The 17,621-nt window shown below is 36.7% G+C and overlaps 1 protein-coding gene across 1 annotated transcript in view; it reads left to right on the top strand.

The window, feature by feature from the left end:
- The first annotated feature begins 496 nt into the window (after positions 1 to 496).
- LOC101610729 (olfactory receptor 3) overlaps positions 497 to 17,621 on the top strand; it is a 53,462-nt gene continuing 36,337 nt past the window's right edge. The window contains exons 1-2 of the mRNA XM_012949710.2: positions 497 to 991; positions 9,932 to 9,935. Of these exons, the coding sequence (XP_012805164.2) occupies positions 497 to 991; positions 9,932 to 9,935 (499 nt within the window). The remainder of the gene's footprint in view (positions 992 to 9,931; positions 9,936 to 17,621) is intronic.

The following is a 17,621-nucleotide window of genomic DNA, read 5'->3' on the forward strand; positions in this document are numbered from 1 at the left end:
AATATCCATGACCTCACAGTGTCTGACACTACCTATACAAGACCATCATAATAGGAGGAAAAGATGGTGACATCAAAGTAAAAGAGAGACATATTGAGAGGGGGAGGGGATATGAAGGAGAGTGGAGTTTCAAAAGGGAAAGTCGGGGGAGGGAGGGAATTAACATGGGATATTTTTACAATCATGGAAGTTGTCAATTAAAAAAATAAAAATAAATAAATTAAAAGAAAATCTTAATCAGTGGGCCCAGATTTTATGATTTTTAAAGGAACATTCTCTTTCTGTCCCTCCAGCCTTCAGTATAAATCATGATTATGCCCATAGATCTGAGTGAGAGAAGTCCAGCGAGCACCCTGAGGCTGACAAGTTGTCCCTGCACAAGGGTGAATTGTGACCTGAGAGGTGAACAAAGACTTCCTGGGTCCTCAAGATTCCACTCATAAAACTGGAATGTGTTAAATAACAAAACTTTCTGTTTATTCCTGGTCCCAAGTCAATGGAGACAGTCAACCGAACCAGCAGTGTTTCGGAATTCATCCTCCTGGGACTTTCCTCTAGGCCTGAAGACCAAAAGCCCCTCTTCATTCTCTTCCTCATAATTTATCTTGTCACTATAACAGGGAACCTGCTCATCATTTTGGTCATCCGCTTGGATCGCCGTCTCCAGACTCCCATGTATTTCTTCTTGAGCTTCCTGTCTTTCACTGACATTTGCTTCACAACAACCATTGTCCCTAAGATGCTGGTGAACTTTTTGTCAGAAAAGAAAACCATCTCCTATGCTGGGTGTCTGACCCAAATGTATTTTCTCTATGCTTTGGGCAATAGTGATAGCTGCCTTCTGGCAGTCATGGCCTTTGACCGCTATGTAGCCATCTGTGACCCCTTCCACTATGTCACCACCATGAGCCACCATCACTGTGTCCTTCTGGTGACCTTGTCCTGCTCATTTCCTCACTTTCACTCACTCCTGCACACCCTTTTGCTGAATGTCCTCACCTTCTGTGACTCCAATGTCATCCACCACTTTCTCTGTGACATCAGTCCTCTGTTGAAATTGTCCTGCTCCTCTACCTTTGTCAATGAGATTGTGATCCTAATAGAAGGACCTATTGTCTTGGTGACTCCCTTTATGTGCATTGCTTTCTCTTACATACGAATCCTCATCACAGTTCTCAAGATCCCATCTGCTGCTGGGAAACGCAAAGCCTTCTCCACCTGTGGTTCTCACCTCACTGTGGTAACCCTCTTTTATGGAAGCATCTTCTATGTGTATTTACAGCCTGTGTCCACTTACACTGTCAGGGACCACATGGCAACCATTGTCTACACTGTTTTAACATCCATGTTAAATCCTTTTATCTACAGCTTGAGAAACAAAGACCTGAAACAGGGCCTGAGGAAGCTCTTGAGCAGGAGTTCCCAGGCAGCATCCTCTTGACAAACTCTCAGTGTAATCTGCTCCATTTGGACCTGCTTTCTCCTGTTTCTTGGTGAATCATCAAGTTGCCAGAGGTTAGCATTTTAAATCCAAGTGACAGACTCTTATTAGGAAAAATTACACCCACTGAGAATGACTACTAGTTATTTTGGCATCTACTAAATCATGATATCCTTACCCTCCATTCCTCTTCTTTCTTTCACCACACACTCTTATATCCCAAATATTGAAATTAATCCTTTTCTCAAAATATTTCCTGAACAATTTTTCACTGTTCATTAGAATGATTCTCCATAATTCTTAACATTTCAAAATGCCATTTAAAAATAACTTAATATGTAGCAGTTGAATATTTTATAAATATCTGAAGATGGAAAGAATGAAGGAAGAATAGAATAGGTTGAGGAGGCTCAAGATTATTTTAGTTAATTTTCTCATATTGAGAGTTTTTATAATTCTTTGCCTTCACTTGCTGAAATGCCTTCCTGTTTAAATCTGATGTTTTGCTTTTACTCTTTTATTTCTCACTCTATTATATTATTATGGATTTATCTCCCTTCATATTCTTCATACTTTACCATGCAAATAAAATTCTAATAAAATAAGAACAAGCAAGGATTATATGGACACAGAACATTCCACATAGGAGAGTTTTGGAACTTTCTTTCCTCCTAAACTTTCCCTTGCTCCTAAAAATATGCTATTTTTTTTCTAGAAACTCTCATTCATAAGATTAGAATATAGCATTATTATCATAAATGGATATTAACATATAAATATGAATTGAATATCAGGATCCATACAAATATGTCATATTAACCTCAATTTAAATCAAGTATAAATAGCAACAACCTAAAATACTACCAGTCAAGAAATAGAGGAAGATGTTATGGTTAATTCCATAGAGCATCACCCTATATAACAGGTTCAAAGAATCAAATATATCTCTACTGCTGCTTTGCAAAGCTATTATGTAGGAAGATAAAGATAAGAAAAAAGGTGTAAAAGTTTTACTCCATTACATAAAAATGTGTGTGTATGTTTATGTGTGTACAATGACTCAGTAAGAATTAAAGTGCATGGGTGAAAAAGAAGAGTCATTCTTCTTGTTTATACATTTTTGTACTTCTTAAATTTGTTAAAATCAAATTTATGGCTCATGGAATTTAAGTAAATAAGATGGCAAATGCAGTGGTGAAAGACATGAAAAATTACTAGCTGAAGTAAAACCTTTCCAAGTATGTGATGGTTAATCTCAATAGTTAGTCTGATTGAGTCAACTATGAGACAAATAGCTGGACATTTCTGTGAGGGAGTTTTCAGATTAGGTAATTAAGGTGATAAGACACTATTGTAACTATGGGTGGCACCACTCCATGAGTTGGAATCCCAGAGTAAAAAGGAGTAATGCAGCAGAGCATCAGCATTAATTGCTCTCTCAGTTTTCTGACTGAGAATGTGATGTCATCAGTTGCCTCATGTTTCTGCCTCCATGCCTTCCCAGTGCTGATGTACTGCATAGCTTTACCTAAAAGTGCATATAAGCCCGTACTCCCTTAAGTAGTTCTGGTATTTTATCACAGCAGCAATAAGAGTAACAATATTATATTAGTTGCTAGTATAGGCAAAGTACTGCCTCAGCTACATCACTAACCCTCCAACCCAGAAACAGTATATATCTGATGTAATAGTATGTCAATTATTTTGATCTGACCATTTTACACTTTGGGCTTATATACTGAAATATCCTTCTATGCTCCATAAATATGCACAATTACTATGTGTTAAAATATATTTTTAAAAAATTATGGAGAATAGTGATAGTGCTAGAAGCTTCAAGCTTAGCAACTATTGATTTCCATTAAGCACAAAAAGAGATACTCATGAAAATATAGAACTGCCAGTTTTATGTGGATTTCTGGGAATTTTTAAGAAAGAGTTAAGCGTGTTTATAAGCACTTTGCTCTCATGAGAACCTCCTCCAGAGAGATAGTGGTAGACACTGAAGAGACTCAACACTTATCCAAACAGAAAATTAGAGGTTGCCAAGAGCTCAACACTAAAGGAGACTTGTAGCATGCCCTGTAACATTCAGGAAACACTGTAGAAGAGGGGGAAGGAAGAATGTAAGTCCCACAGGGTAGGAAGGTATACTCTGAGGCATTGCTTCTCACCCCCCAAGAGACTAACTGGGGCATTCATGGCTATAAGGTGAATACTGATAACTCCAGTGAGAAATGCACTCAGTAGAATGGGGACAGGAGATAGGAGACATAAAAGTATAATCTAATGGGAATATAATTAATTTGTGGTGTGTTCATATATCAAAATTCTCAAAAAAGAGAATTTTAAAATAAGCACTTAAGATAGAGTGTTGATATTAACCTGGACCACCACAAATAAACTTGTCTTCCTAGCCATGATGGATTGTACCCTCAAACGCTCAACCAGTATCTTTCATCCTTAAGTTACTATGTGTTGCAGTCTGGTTCACATTGCTGGTAGAAATCACCCAACCAAGAGCAGCTTCTGGGAAAAAGAGATTTATTTTGGCTTACAGGCTCGTGGGGAAGCTCCACGATAGCAGGGGAAAACGATGGCATGAGCAGAGGGTGGACATCACCCCTTGGCCCACATAAGATGGACAATAGCAACAGGAGAGTGTGCCAAACACTGGCATGGGGAAACTGGCTATAACACCCATAAGCCCGCCCCCAACAATACACTCCCTCCAGGAGGCATTAATTCCCAAATATCCATCAGCTGAGAATCTAGCATTCAAAACACCTAAGTTTATGGGGGACACCTGAATCAAAGCACTACACTATGTCAGAGATTTTGTCCCAGCATTGAAAAAAGCAATGAACACTTAAGTACTTTTATATCTGAAAACATTTTTGGCACAGTAATTGTGGCAAATAATTCAATAAATTGGTAGGATATAACAAATTTTAGGTTCGAAACTTTTCTTTGGGGTATTTAAAAATATGTCTGTGTTATTCTATTACATCTTGTGTTTTCAGTGAGAACTATGAGATCATTCCAATTTGTGCTTATGTATCCTATATCAAAGCACTGGTATTCTTTTTCTTTTTTGTTTGTTTTGTTGGTTTTTTTTGTTTTGTTTTTCGAGGTAGGGTCTCACTCTAGCTCAGGCTGACCTAGAATTGGTGGCCTTGAACTCACAGCGATCCTCCTACCTCTGCCTCCCAAGTGCTGGGATTAAAGGTGTGCACCACCACACCCGGCTTATGGTATTCTTTTTATACTTTTATGTATTTATTTGCAAGCAGAGAAAAAGGGAGAGAGGATAAGAATGGGTGGGCCAGGGCTTCTAGCCACTGTAAACAAACTTCAGATGCAGGTACCTCCTTTGCACGTGGCTTCAGTGAGTACTGGGGACTCAAGCCTAAGCTGTCAGACTTTGCAAACAGGTGCCTTAGTCACTGAGCCACCTCCCTAGCCCTTGATATACTTGTAAGAATGGTCCTGATTCTACTTACTTTATTCCATGTCTGAGTAGAGGAGATTAGGCATTGTTCTTCAAGGTACCTTTTCCATGTGTATCAACACTTAATCATAGTCATAAAACTGTAGGCAAATAGTTCTTAAATGACAACAAAAGTCAAAAGCATGATTTTATAAAATATAAATCTGATCAAATGAACTTCATCAAAATAAAATGTTTTCTATTTTAAAAGGATCCTGCTATGAGAATAAAATGAGCAACTATAAGGTGGGGGGAAACATTTGCAAAGGAATTGTTTCTAGAAGAAATACATAACTCTCAAAGCTCAGCAGTAGGAACCTAAACAATCCAATGGGAACAAGAGCCAAAGGCATGAAGAGACATTTCACCAAACTATGTGGGATGCACAAATGAAAATTCAAAAGGTATAAAACAGTATGAAGTAAAAATTGATACAACAATATGGGACTGGAGAGACAACTTAGTAAAAGAGTTGCCATGTAAGTGTGAGAACCTGATTCTGAACCCTAGCATCTACTAAAGTGTTGAGTGGGTAGAGCAGCTCAATTGTAATCCTAGCAGGTACCTCTTGAGCCAGATTGCTGAATAGCTAGACTAGCTGAATTGGCAAGCTCTGAGTTCAAGTGAGAGACTCTGTCTCAATAAAGAGGGTGGACAATAACTGAGGAAGTCACTTAAACTCTGGTCTCCACATGCACATACCTTCAAGCTCACATCCACATACATGTGAACATATATGCTCACAAAAACACAATTAAATTTGATTCATTCATATCAGATTGTATAAAAATGGCTATACCAAATATTTATTAGCATTCAGAAAAACTGAATTCCCATACTTTGGTGAAACTACACAGTAACATAGACACACAGAAAATTTAAAAATATGAAAGCCAAACATGCAATTATACAATCACCCAGAAATTGCATTTATCTAAAAAACATAAAAATTTGAGTTTTCATTGAAATATGCACATTTTCTGTAGCTTTACTTGAAATTGATAAAAGCTGAAAAATAACTCACTGGTCCTTCCATGAATAAATTCTTTACCACTATGGTGATTCATACCATATGAAATATTATTCAGCACTTAAAGATATGAACTATTGACACATATGACAGCCTGGGAAACTCTAGAGAATTATGCTGAATGAAAAAAGAGTTTACATATGATCCTATTTATATAACATTCCTGAAATTGTAACAATACGTACATGGAGATGAGATTGGTGGTTTCCAGGATTTAAGAAGAGGGTGGTGGCAAGAGGGAAATGGATGTGGCTGCAAGTGGGTAGTATGAGGGAGCCAAGTGATTGCATAAAATTCTATTTATTGACTGGATAAATGCCAGCATACTAGTTGTGGTACTGTACTATAACTTTGCAAAGAGTTTTCTTTTGAAGAAAACTAGGTAAATGATATTACTTTATATCCTTTCTTTTTTTTTTTTTTGAGGTGGAGTCTTACTCTAGCTAAGGCTGACTTGGAATTCGCTATATAGTCTCATGGTGGCCTTGAACTCCACGGCGATCCTCCTACCTCTGCCTCCCGAGTGCTGGAATTAAAGACGTGGGCCACCACGCCTGGCCTTTTAAAACTTTTTTTGTATATTATTTCTTATATTTACATATGCATCTATAATTATCTTTAAAAGCTTAAAGATGTACTTCCAAGTATGTAATTTAAAAAAATTAGGGACACTAGTCATAAAAAGTGAAGTAAAAATTTTATTTTCTTTCTTCAAATATGTATGTGTGTGTGTGTGTGTGTGTGTGTGTGTGTGTGCATATATATATATATATATATATATATATATATATATATATATATATATGTATGAAGAAAGAAAATAAATGCCCAAATAAAGTACAAATATACTATTACCCAAATCTTGTGTGTGGCCTGGTGTATGTGCAGATGGGAGTGTTCTGTGCACATGCATGCAGAGGCCGGAGGAGAACATCAAGTGTCTTCCTCTGTCATTCTCTGTTTCCTTGAGACAGTCTGTCACTGAATCCAGAGCTGCTTTTGTTGTTGTTGCTATTGTTTGTTGTTGTTGTTGTTTCAAACACACTAATCATCATGCTCCGGTGATTCTCTGGTCTCGGCTCCCCACAGGACTGGAAGTACACATATGCATGGACACGCCCAGATGTTTTGATGAGTGATGGGGAATCAAACTCAGGGTGAATTGGGCCCTTGCAGGCCCTCATGCATGTTTGATAAGTACTCTTACCTGCTGAGCCATCTTCCCAATCCCTATACAAACTTTAGCAGAAATTTCTAATGAAAAATTGTCCCTTAAAGAGGCCTGGGGATGCAGCTTAGTGGTAGGGTACTTGCCTAACATGTAAGGGTTTAATTTCCAACACAACAAAAAATAAACAAAGCAAAACAAAAACCTAGTTCCTTAAAGTGTGCAAACATCCATATAAAACAGAGGTTTGCTTTAATTGAAAAATAGACAATTGGGGCTGGAGAGATGGCTTAGCAGTTAAGGCTCTTGCTTGTGAAGCCTAAGGACCTATGTTCAACTCTCCATACCCCACATAAGTTAGATAATCAAAGTTTTTTCACATGTCCACTATGTGGCACAAGCATCTAGAGTTTGATTGCAGTGGCTGAGGCCCTGGTGCACTATTCTCTCTCTCCTTCTGTCTCTTTCTCTCTCTCCCTAAAATTAAGAAAGAAAAGAAAAGAAAATAGACAATTGGGGTCAATTTTCTTAATGAGTATAAATTTTAAAAACTTGAATGAAATACTTCTAAAATATGTTCATAAAGGTACTGCAAATATTAAATAATGAATTAGAGAAACTCTGTGGAAAGTATGCAAAGAGGTAAGTCCAGCATTCAATAATTTTTTTTAGCAATGAAAGTTATTTGTCAACCTTGAAAAAAGTTGAGACTGGGTTATATAAAAGTAAAAACCCTGGATTTTTCCATAGCATACTGTCTTGTTGCTGGGACAAAACACCTGACCAGAAGCAACTTCTCGTAACTGTCACTGTGGTGAGGAAAAGCATAGCCGAGTAGAAAGCTGTCTGCTAGCACTGGCGAGGGGCACTGGACTATGAATTTTAAAGCCCACCCCCCAGTGACATACCCCCTCAAGCAAAGTTCCGCCTCTCAAAGGCTCCACCAGCTAAGGACTAAGTAGGAAGCTTAATCACAAATACATGAGGTATGGGGGACATTTCACATTCAAACCATCACATTACCTAAAACGGTTAAAAGTAAATAAGTATTGATTAATTTTAAGCTTCTGATTAGAAAAAGAAGAACGTAAAAATAGTACTTAAAACTTTAACCTAAAAAAATTAGAGAAATAAAAAAATTAAATTTGAAAGAATTAATAAGTCTTAGAGCAGAAATCTTTGAGACAGAACAAAAACAAGTCAATGAAACCAAAGTTGATTCTCTGAAAAGGTCAGTAGAAAAGCATGTTTGAGACAAGGTCTTTCTATGCAGCCCAACCTTACCTTAAATTTATGATTCTTCTGCCTCTGCCTCTCAAGGGCTAGGATGATGGACGCTAGCTATCATACCGACATGATCAACAAAACTGATAAGCTTTTAGCCAGGCTAGGGAAAGAGGAAACACCCAAATGACTCCTAACAGAGATGGCTAAGAGGGCATCATTACTGATTCCATGAATAATTAACAAAAACAAAGGAATATTATGGACAACTCCATGCCTACAAAATTAATAGCTTAAACACATGGACAGCCACAATGTCTTTAAACCTACACAAACTAATAAATTTATATTGAACAAATACATGGCTCAAGATTAATAACCCTCCTAAGTAGAAGTGCTAGGTTCCAATGGGTTCACTTATAAAATAATAAATTTTGTCTCTCTTTGATCTACAACTTGCCAAGTATGCTAGACTGACTAGTCAGTGTGTCCCTGGTATCCATCTGTCTCCAGTGTGTGTTTTGGTCTCATTGTTGAAGATTAGGTGGTTGTTAATTATTAGAATTTATGCCTCATTCTTGTATTCTAATCTATTGATTTATATGTCTATTTTTGTGCCAGTACTGTGTGGGTTTTTTGGTTTGTTTTTGTTTTTCCAGCCAGGATCTCACTCTAGCTTAGGCTGACCTGGAATTCACTCTGTAGCCCTAGAGTGGCCTGGAATTCATGGTGATCCTCTTACCTCTGCCTCCTAAGTGCTGGGATTAAAGGCGTGTGCCACTACACCTGCCTTCCATGTTGTTTCTATTACTATGGCTTTGTGGTATATTTTTAACTTAGGTATGGTGATAGCACCAGCAGTATTCTTTTTGCTGAGGATGGGGTATCAGAGACCTTTTGTGGTTCCATATGAATTTTGAGACCATTTTTTTGTATTTCTGTAAAGAATGGTGCTGGAGTTTTTATTGGAATTACATTGAACATTGTGTATGGATTTTGGTAGTATCATTTTCATGATACTAATTCTTCTAACCTATAAGCAATGAAGAGCTTACCATCTTATCATGTCTTCATTATCCTATCTTCAGTGCTTTAATATTCTCATTGTAGAGGCATTTCACTTCCTTGCTTAGAGATAGTCCAAGATATTTATTCTTTGTGGCTATTGCAAATGATTTCTTTCTCATGGTGTTTGTCACAGACATGAAGGAAGATTATTGAATTTGTTTGTCAATGGTGCATCCTACCAAAGTGTTTATAAGTTCTAGTAGTTTTTTGGTGGTGTCTTTTGGATCTCTTAAGTACAGAATCATATCTGCAAATAATGGTAGTTTAGCTTCTTCCTTTAAGATTTATATTCTTTCATTTCTTTCTCTTGTCTTATTGCTCCAGCTAAGACTGCAAATACTATTAAGGAAGAGTGGGAAGAATGGACATCTCTGTCTTTCAAAAATTAGTGATAATGGATCAAGTTTTTTTCCCATCTGGTATATTTGCTGGAGGTCATTGTGGATGGCCTTTATTATGTTGAGATGTGATTCTTCTATCCCAACTTATCCAGTGTTTTAGATCATGAAGAGATGTTATATTTTGTTGAAGACCTTTTCTGAATATATTGAAGTGATCATGTGATTTCTGTCCTTAAGTCTATTTATATGTTTATCTATTTCTGTATGTTGAACTGTGTCTGCATCCCTGGGATAAAATATACTTGAGGTAGATAAAATTCTTGATTTGTTCTTGATTTGGTTTGCAAGAATCTCATTGAGAATTTTTGCAAGTTTATCAGTGATATCGGTCTATAATTTTCTTGTTATGTCTTTGGTTTTGTGTCAGTATAATGTTGGCTTCATAGAAATAGTTAGGGAATATTCTCTTTTTCCAATTTTTTGAAATAACTTGAGAAGCAGTGGTTTTAGTTCTATAAAGATTTGGTAGAATTTAGTAGTAAGTCTATCTGAGCCTTAAATAAGTTTGGTTAAGAGGCTTTTAGTTATTGTTTCAATATTGTTAGATTTTATATCTCTACATAGATTATTTATCTCTCTTGGGTTTAACTTGGGTAGATCATATGAGTCCATAAATTCATCCATTTCTTCCAGATTTTCCAATTTGGTGGAATATAGGTTTTGAAATATGTCCTTATGAGTCTCCCAATTTTGTTGATATCTCTTGTAATATCTCCTTTTTCACCTTTTGCCTTTTGATTCAGAGGCCAGCGTACTAACCATTAAACCATGGAATCTCAGTGATAAGAGTCTTATCTCTCTTTTTCTCTTGATCAATTTGACCAGAAGTTTATCAATCCTGTTTATATTTTTAAAGAGCCAGCTCTTCTATTCATCATTTTTAAATTGTTTTCTTCATACCAGGTTCATTGATTTCTGCTTGGATTTTGATCATTTCTTTCTATCTGGTTCTTTTGTATTTGGATTGTTCTGGTTTTTTTTTTTCTAATGATCACTAATTTATTTAAGAATTGATCACTGATTTATTTAAGCATTCTCTATTGGTGGGAGGGCTGGAGAGATGGCTCAGCAGTTAAGATGCTTGGCTGCAAAGCCTAAGGACCCAAGTTCAATTTGCTAGTACTCACATAAAATTGGATGTACAAAGTGGTGCAAACAGCATCTGGAGTTTGCAGTGGAGCACCCATTCCATATCTCTCTCTCTCTCTCTCTCTCTCTCTCTCTCTCTCTCTCTCTCTCTCTCTCTCTCTCACACACACACACACACTCTCAAATAAATAAATAATATTTTAAAAAGAATTCTCTATTTTTGTAATGTAGAATTTGGTGCTATAAACTTCCCTCTTAGGACTGTCTTCATAGTATCCCATAGGTTCTGGTATGTTGTGTTTCCATTCTCATTCAGTTCTCGGAATTTGTTTATTCCTTTCTTGAGATCTTCAATGACCCATTCATTGTTCAACAGTATGTTGTTCAGTCTTCTGGAGTCTGTGTACTTTCTTTTGTATCTCTTGTTGCTGATTTCTAGCTTTATTGCATTGTGGTCAGACATAATACAAGGAGTTATATCAATTTTCTAAACTTGTGGAGATTTTGTTTGTGTCCTAATATATGATCTATTTTTAGAGAAGATTCCATGATTTGAGAATATATATTCTGTAGAATTTTGATGGATTTTTGTACATATGTCTCTTAATTCCATTCAATCTATGGTGGTATTTTGGCTCCATTGTTTCACTATTGATTTTCTGTTTGTTGTCTACTGATAATAGTAGAGTATTATTACGTTGGAATTCATGTCTGATTTAATGTCTAGTAGATTTTGCTTTATAAAATTTGGTGTACCTGTATTTGATGTGTATATGATTATGATTATTGTATCCTCTTGCTGAAATGCCCCCTTGATGAGTACAAAGTGGCCTTATCTCTTTTTTTTTTAAAAATTTTTTTTTAAATTTATTTGAGAGCGACAGACACAGAGAGAAAGACAGATAGAGGGAGAGAGAGAGAATGGGCGTGCCAGGGCTTCCAGCCTCTGCAAACGAACTCCAGACGCGTGCGCCCCCTTGTGCATCAGGCTAACGTGGGACCTGGGGAACCGAGCCTCGAACCGGGGTCCTTAGGCTTCACAGGCAAGCGCTTAACCGCTAAGCCATCTCTCCAGCCCCTTATCTCTTTTAATTACTTTTGGATTAAAGTCTATTTTGTCAGATATTAGTATAACCACATCTGTTTGTTTCCTATTTCCATTTGCTTGGAATATCTTTTTCCATCCTTTCACACTAAGGTGGTATCTATCTTTGATGGTGAAATGGGTTTCTTGAAGACAGCAAATAAGTGGATCCAGTTTTCTGATTTCAGTCTATTAACATGTAGCTTTTGGTTGGGGAATTAGTCCATCAATTTTCAGAGTTATAATTGAAAGGTGTGAGTTCATCCCTGTCATGATGAAGACTTTTTTACTTTTTTAGAGTTTATCTTCATTTGCTTTAACAACTTTTCTTCTTCCCCTCCTCCTTCTTCTTCTTTTTGCTTTAATAACTTTTCTGGTTTTGATTATTTTTTTCCCTCCTGTAACCCCTTGAGTATGTTTATTCTTTAGCTCACTCTTCTTAATATTATTTTCTTATTTTGTTCTCACTGTGATTTTTTTTTTTTTTGGTTATACACACACCCTTTAATTTCATGCAATCCTGGAAGTCAATTCTTGGATTTATTTCCTGTTAAGAAATTTCCTGCCTATGCCTATACATTGAAGTGGGTTTTTTCTATGTTTTACTCTTGTACTTAAAAGTCTAAGGTATTGTATTAAGGTTCTTAACCTACTTTGAATTTATTTTTGTTTAGGTCTAGTTTCTTATACATGTGGATGTCTAGTTATTCCACCATGACTTATTGAAGAGACATTTTTCCAATACATGTGTTTTACACTTTTTTTATTTTTAAAAGTGGTGTTAGCTGTGTGGCTTTATTTCTGGGTGTTCTTCATCTTCCATTAATTTAAATGTCTGTTCTGTGCCAGTATTGTGCTGTTTTTATTACTGTGGTTCTACAGTATAATCTGCAAGAAGATTTTGTGACTCTTCTAGCATTGCATTTCCTGCTTAGATGGCTTTACCTACTTGTAGTCTTTTGAGCTTCCACATGGAGTTAACATTATTTTTTCTAATTATGTGGTGGATGCCATTGAAATCTGATGGCGGTTATACAGAATCTGAAGAGTGCATTCATTAATATAACCATTTCATTATATTAATTCTGCCAACCCATGAACCTTGGGAGGCTTTCTATCTTCTAGTGTCTCCTTCAATATTTTTCTTCAACACCTTGAAATCTTTTACCTTCTTAGTTAAATTTATGCACAAGTATTTTATTCTTTTAAAGATACTGTGAATGGGATATTTTTCTTAATTCTTGCATGGCAACTTCATTATTAACATGTAGGAATGCTGGTGATTTGGTCTAGTTTGTGTCCTGTTACTTTGCAGAAATTGATGATCAGATCTAAACATCTTCTGGTGGAGTCTTTGGAGTCATTTAAGTATAAGATCAAATGATATCGCTTCTCAGCCTTTTGGCTAAGATCAAGTGTGTAAATGATAGGAAAATATGTATAATTTGGCTTATCCTCTTTCTATTTGTATCTTTTTATTTTTTTCCTCTTATCTCATTTCTCTACCTAAGACTTTGACTATAATATGGAATAATATTGAAGATTAGACACCCTTGCTCTATATTTTAGGTTAAATACTATCAGTTGTTCCCATTTAGTATAATGTTGGCTCTAGGTTTGACATATTTATGCTGAGATATTATCATTCTGCCCCTATTTTTTCAGGATTTTATCATGAAATAATGTTTAACTTTTACAAACGACTTTTGTACATTTATTGAGATGACTGTGTAATTACTATTTTAAGTCTATTTATTTATTCTCTTATTACAGTTTTTCCATCCCTGAGATAAAAACCAACTTGGTCATTGTATATGATTTTCTTAATGTTCTCTTGGGTTAGCTTTGCAAGTATTTTATTGAGAATTTTTGTTTCTCTGTTTTTTCCTAGAACTTGGTATATGATTTTCTTCTTGTGTGTGTGTCCTTATCTGATTTGGGTATCAGAGCAATGCTGACTTCATATAATGTTCTAGGTTCACTGTGGGGCTAAATCTTAGGTGTCTTTCAACATTTAGCTTCCCTGTAAAATTTTTTGCTGATATCTAAGCTATAACGTTTACTAGATCCTCTCTTGTGCTACTGTCATGTAATGATATCATTGTTGCTCAACCTACATTTCTTCAATCCTAAAATCCAGATAATAACTATTTGTGCTTCATAAGATTATCATGGGGATCAAAAGAGAATGGGGGTAGGTAAAATATTGAATACATGGCCCAATACAGAGGAATCATGAATAAAAATACAATTAAAGTCTTTTAGGTGTATGCCCAGGAATGGAATAGTTAGGTCACATGTTAATTCTATTTTTAATTTCTTGAGAAACCTCCATACTGATTTCTATAATGTACTAGTTTTACACTCCCACCAGCAGTGAATGAGGGTTCCTCTCTCCTCTTATTTCTACCAGCAGTGAATAAGGGTTCCTCTCTATACACATTCCCACCAGCAATGAATAAGGGTTCTTCTCTTCCCACATCCTCACCACCATTTGCTGCCATTTGTTTTCTTGATCATAGTCATTCTGATTGAGGTGAGATGGAAATCTCAAAGTAGTTTTAATTTAATTTACATTTTCCTAATGGGTATGGACATAAAAATATTTAGTTGTCATTTGAGTTTCTACTTTTGAAAGTTGTCTATTCATTTCACTTGTCCATTTATTGAGTGGCAGTTTTGTTTGATGTTCAATGTTTATAGTTCTTTATATTTTGTAGATATCAAATCCCTGTCTGAGGTATAGCTGGTTAAGATTTCCTCCTAATCTGTGGATTTCTGTTTGCTCTGATGATGGTTTCCTTTGATGTGGAGAAACTTTTTATTATTATTATTATTAATTATGGACACACTCAGTATGTAAACAGCACATGTTGGTACCATCCTTTCCCTCATCCCTGCCCCCCTCCAAAGGGACCCTCCTCACTGGGGATGCAAGGCATCCCCATGGGGATTGCGGGTCATGCATTGTGGGGGCAGCCATCAGCTATGGGGGAGAGGCAATGTCTCTGTCCACAATGTCCCCACTTGTGACTCTAACAATCTTTCTACCCCCTCCTCTGTGAAATTCCTTGAGCCATGTTGGATGTGTTTTAAGTATACTTTAGTGATGGGCTCTTAGGAGCCTCTAGAACTCTGGTTTGGTAGGTGTTGACTGTCCTCAGTGTCTATCTCCACCCTTGTGCTGACATCACTAAGAAAGCAGCACTCTTCCTCATTTACACAATTCCTCTGTGGTATCAGCTGGGGCCAGGCAGAAATGTCATAGGTTGTTTATCTCCCCAGGTCCCACTCCCTTCTGAAAAATAGGAGCAGTTTCTCCAATGGAGAGTGAAGTCAGCACAGGTTAAATAGGATAACCATTATTAGTTTAAACAGAATTTAATGGGTGTAGACCCTCTTGTATCCCAAGATTAATGGAAGCTTGGTGTTATAAAGCAAACTAATTATCTGGATATGATTCTGACTTGTTTCCCAGTTCCAGATATAGGTTCCTTTCCACTGAGTGGATCTGTTAGCCAACCCAAAAGCAGTTGGTTACCCACCATGGTTGTGTGCCACTATTGCACTTGGGTGAGCATCATGTCATGTTGTTTGCTTCTGAGTTGCTTAGACCTCGAGTTGCTTGGACACATGTTTGCCACTTTCCTCCAGTAGCTCATGTAGCACCTTCTATGTGCAGAGACTTTTAAATGTCTCTGTTTCCTATATAGAAATACTGCACATCCATGTTTATTTTTAGCAGCCAGGAAAGGAACTAGTCCAGATGTTCATTGATAGAAAAATGGAAGAGTAAAAATTTGACATGTATATACAATGAAATTTTATTCAGCTATAAAGAAAAATGAAATTATGAAATTTTCAGGAATGGGAGGATCTAAAAAGTATTATATTAAGTGAGGTGATCCAGACTCAGAAATATAAAATTTACATGTTCTTTCATATGTAGCTCCTAACATTTTTAGTTTTATATTTTTTCAATTTTGACACTTTCATACATGTATATAATTGGATATTATTCTCCAACCACAATTACCTTCTTTTATATGCTTTCTCTCACATTAACACCCTTGCAACTTTTAATGTTTAACTTTTCTGCCTGTAAATAGGAGGGTGTGAGCATGGGTAGAAGCCATAAATAACCTCTCCAATAAATAAAACCATCTGAAATAAATAAATAAATTTTAAATTAATAAAAAGAAAATGTAGGAATGGGGATATAATTCTGAGGCACTAGCTTCAATCCCCAGTACAATAAAAATTAGATGTTTATAATTTTTTCATCTATAGTGAAAAAGAAATTTAAGATAAAAGGACTTGATTTTGAGTCTCCTCAGTGTCTACCACTATCTCCCTGGAGGAAATTCTCGGGCCAGTGGTGAGAGCAGTATTCATATTTACACTGTCACCTCCTTTATAATGTTTCCTGGGCTTTGGGAGACATGATAGATATGGCTTATCTCATGCTAGGCACTTAGCTTTCTTTTCGTTCGGATGGGTCTTGGAACTCCCTGCCTTCTATGGTTCAGGGAACATTGCAAAAAAAGGGGCTGCAAGAATATAAGAGCCACAGGGTGGGAAGATGTACTCTCAGGAGTATTGTCTCCTCCACTACAGAGACTTACTGGTATATTAATGACCTCTCAGCGATTACAGATACCCAAATGAGGAGGGTGCTCAGTAGGATGGGAGTAAGGGAGAGAGGACATAAGAGTATAGTTTGATAGGAATGTGATGGATTTGTAATACGTTCATATATTAAGTTATCAATCATTTTTTTTAAAAAAAAAAAAAAAGAAGTTTGTGGCAGCCTGAAGAGATGGCTTAGTGGTTAAGACACTTGCCTGTGAAGCCAAAGGACCCAGATTGGATTCCCCAGTACCCACATAAGCCAGATGCACAGGTGGAACCTACATTTGGAGTTGTTTTACAGTGGTGAGAGGCCCTGGCATGCCCATTCTCTCTCTCTGCCCCGTTCTCTGTCTCTCTCAAATAAATAAAAAATTTAAAAATTTATTTTTGTGCTGGAGAAATAGCTTAGCAGTTAAGAGCTTGCCTGTGAAGCCTAAGGACCCAGGTTCAATTCCTCAGTACCCATGTAAGCCAGATGCACAAGGTGACACATGCATTCGGAGTTCATTTGCAGTGGCTAGAGGCCCTGGTGTTCCCATTTTGTCTCGCTCCCTGTCTTTATCTCTCCTTCTCCCTCTCTCTCAAATAAATAAACAAATTATCTGTAAGGTCCATAAGAAGTATTATCACAGACAAGGAAGGAATTTATTGGCAAAATTCAGTGGGAGAACTCAAAGACTAGATTGTCTTATTCCCTTACTGGTTTGATGCTAGCTTGATTGAAACACATATGCAGTCAAGAAGATGAATAGACAACTTGTCTGAGTAAACTTTGAATGAAGGTTATGATAGTTGAGAAGGGTGATAATTGTTCTTAAAAAATCAAAAGTTCTGGGCTGGAGGGATGGCTTAGCAATTAAGGTGCTTGCCTGGAAAGTGAAAGGACACAGGTTCAATTCCCCGAGACCCACATAAGCCAGATGCACAAGGTGGTGCATGCATCTGGAGTTTGTTTGCAGTAATTAGAGGCCCTAATGTGCCCTTCTCTCTCTCT

This window comes from Jaculus jaculus, chromosome 1 (genome assembly GCF_020740685.1).
Source record: "Jaculus jaculus isolate mJacJac1 chromosome 1, mJacJac1.mat.Y.cur, whole genome shotgun sequence".
Lineage (NCBI taxonomy): Eukaryota > Metazoa > Chordata > Mammalia > Rodentia > Dipodidae > Jaculus > Jaculus jaculus.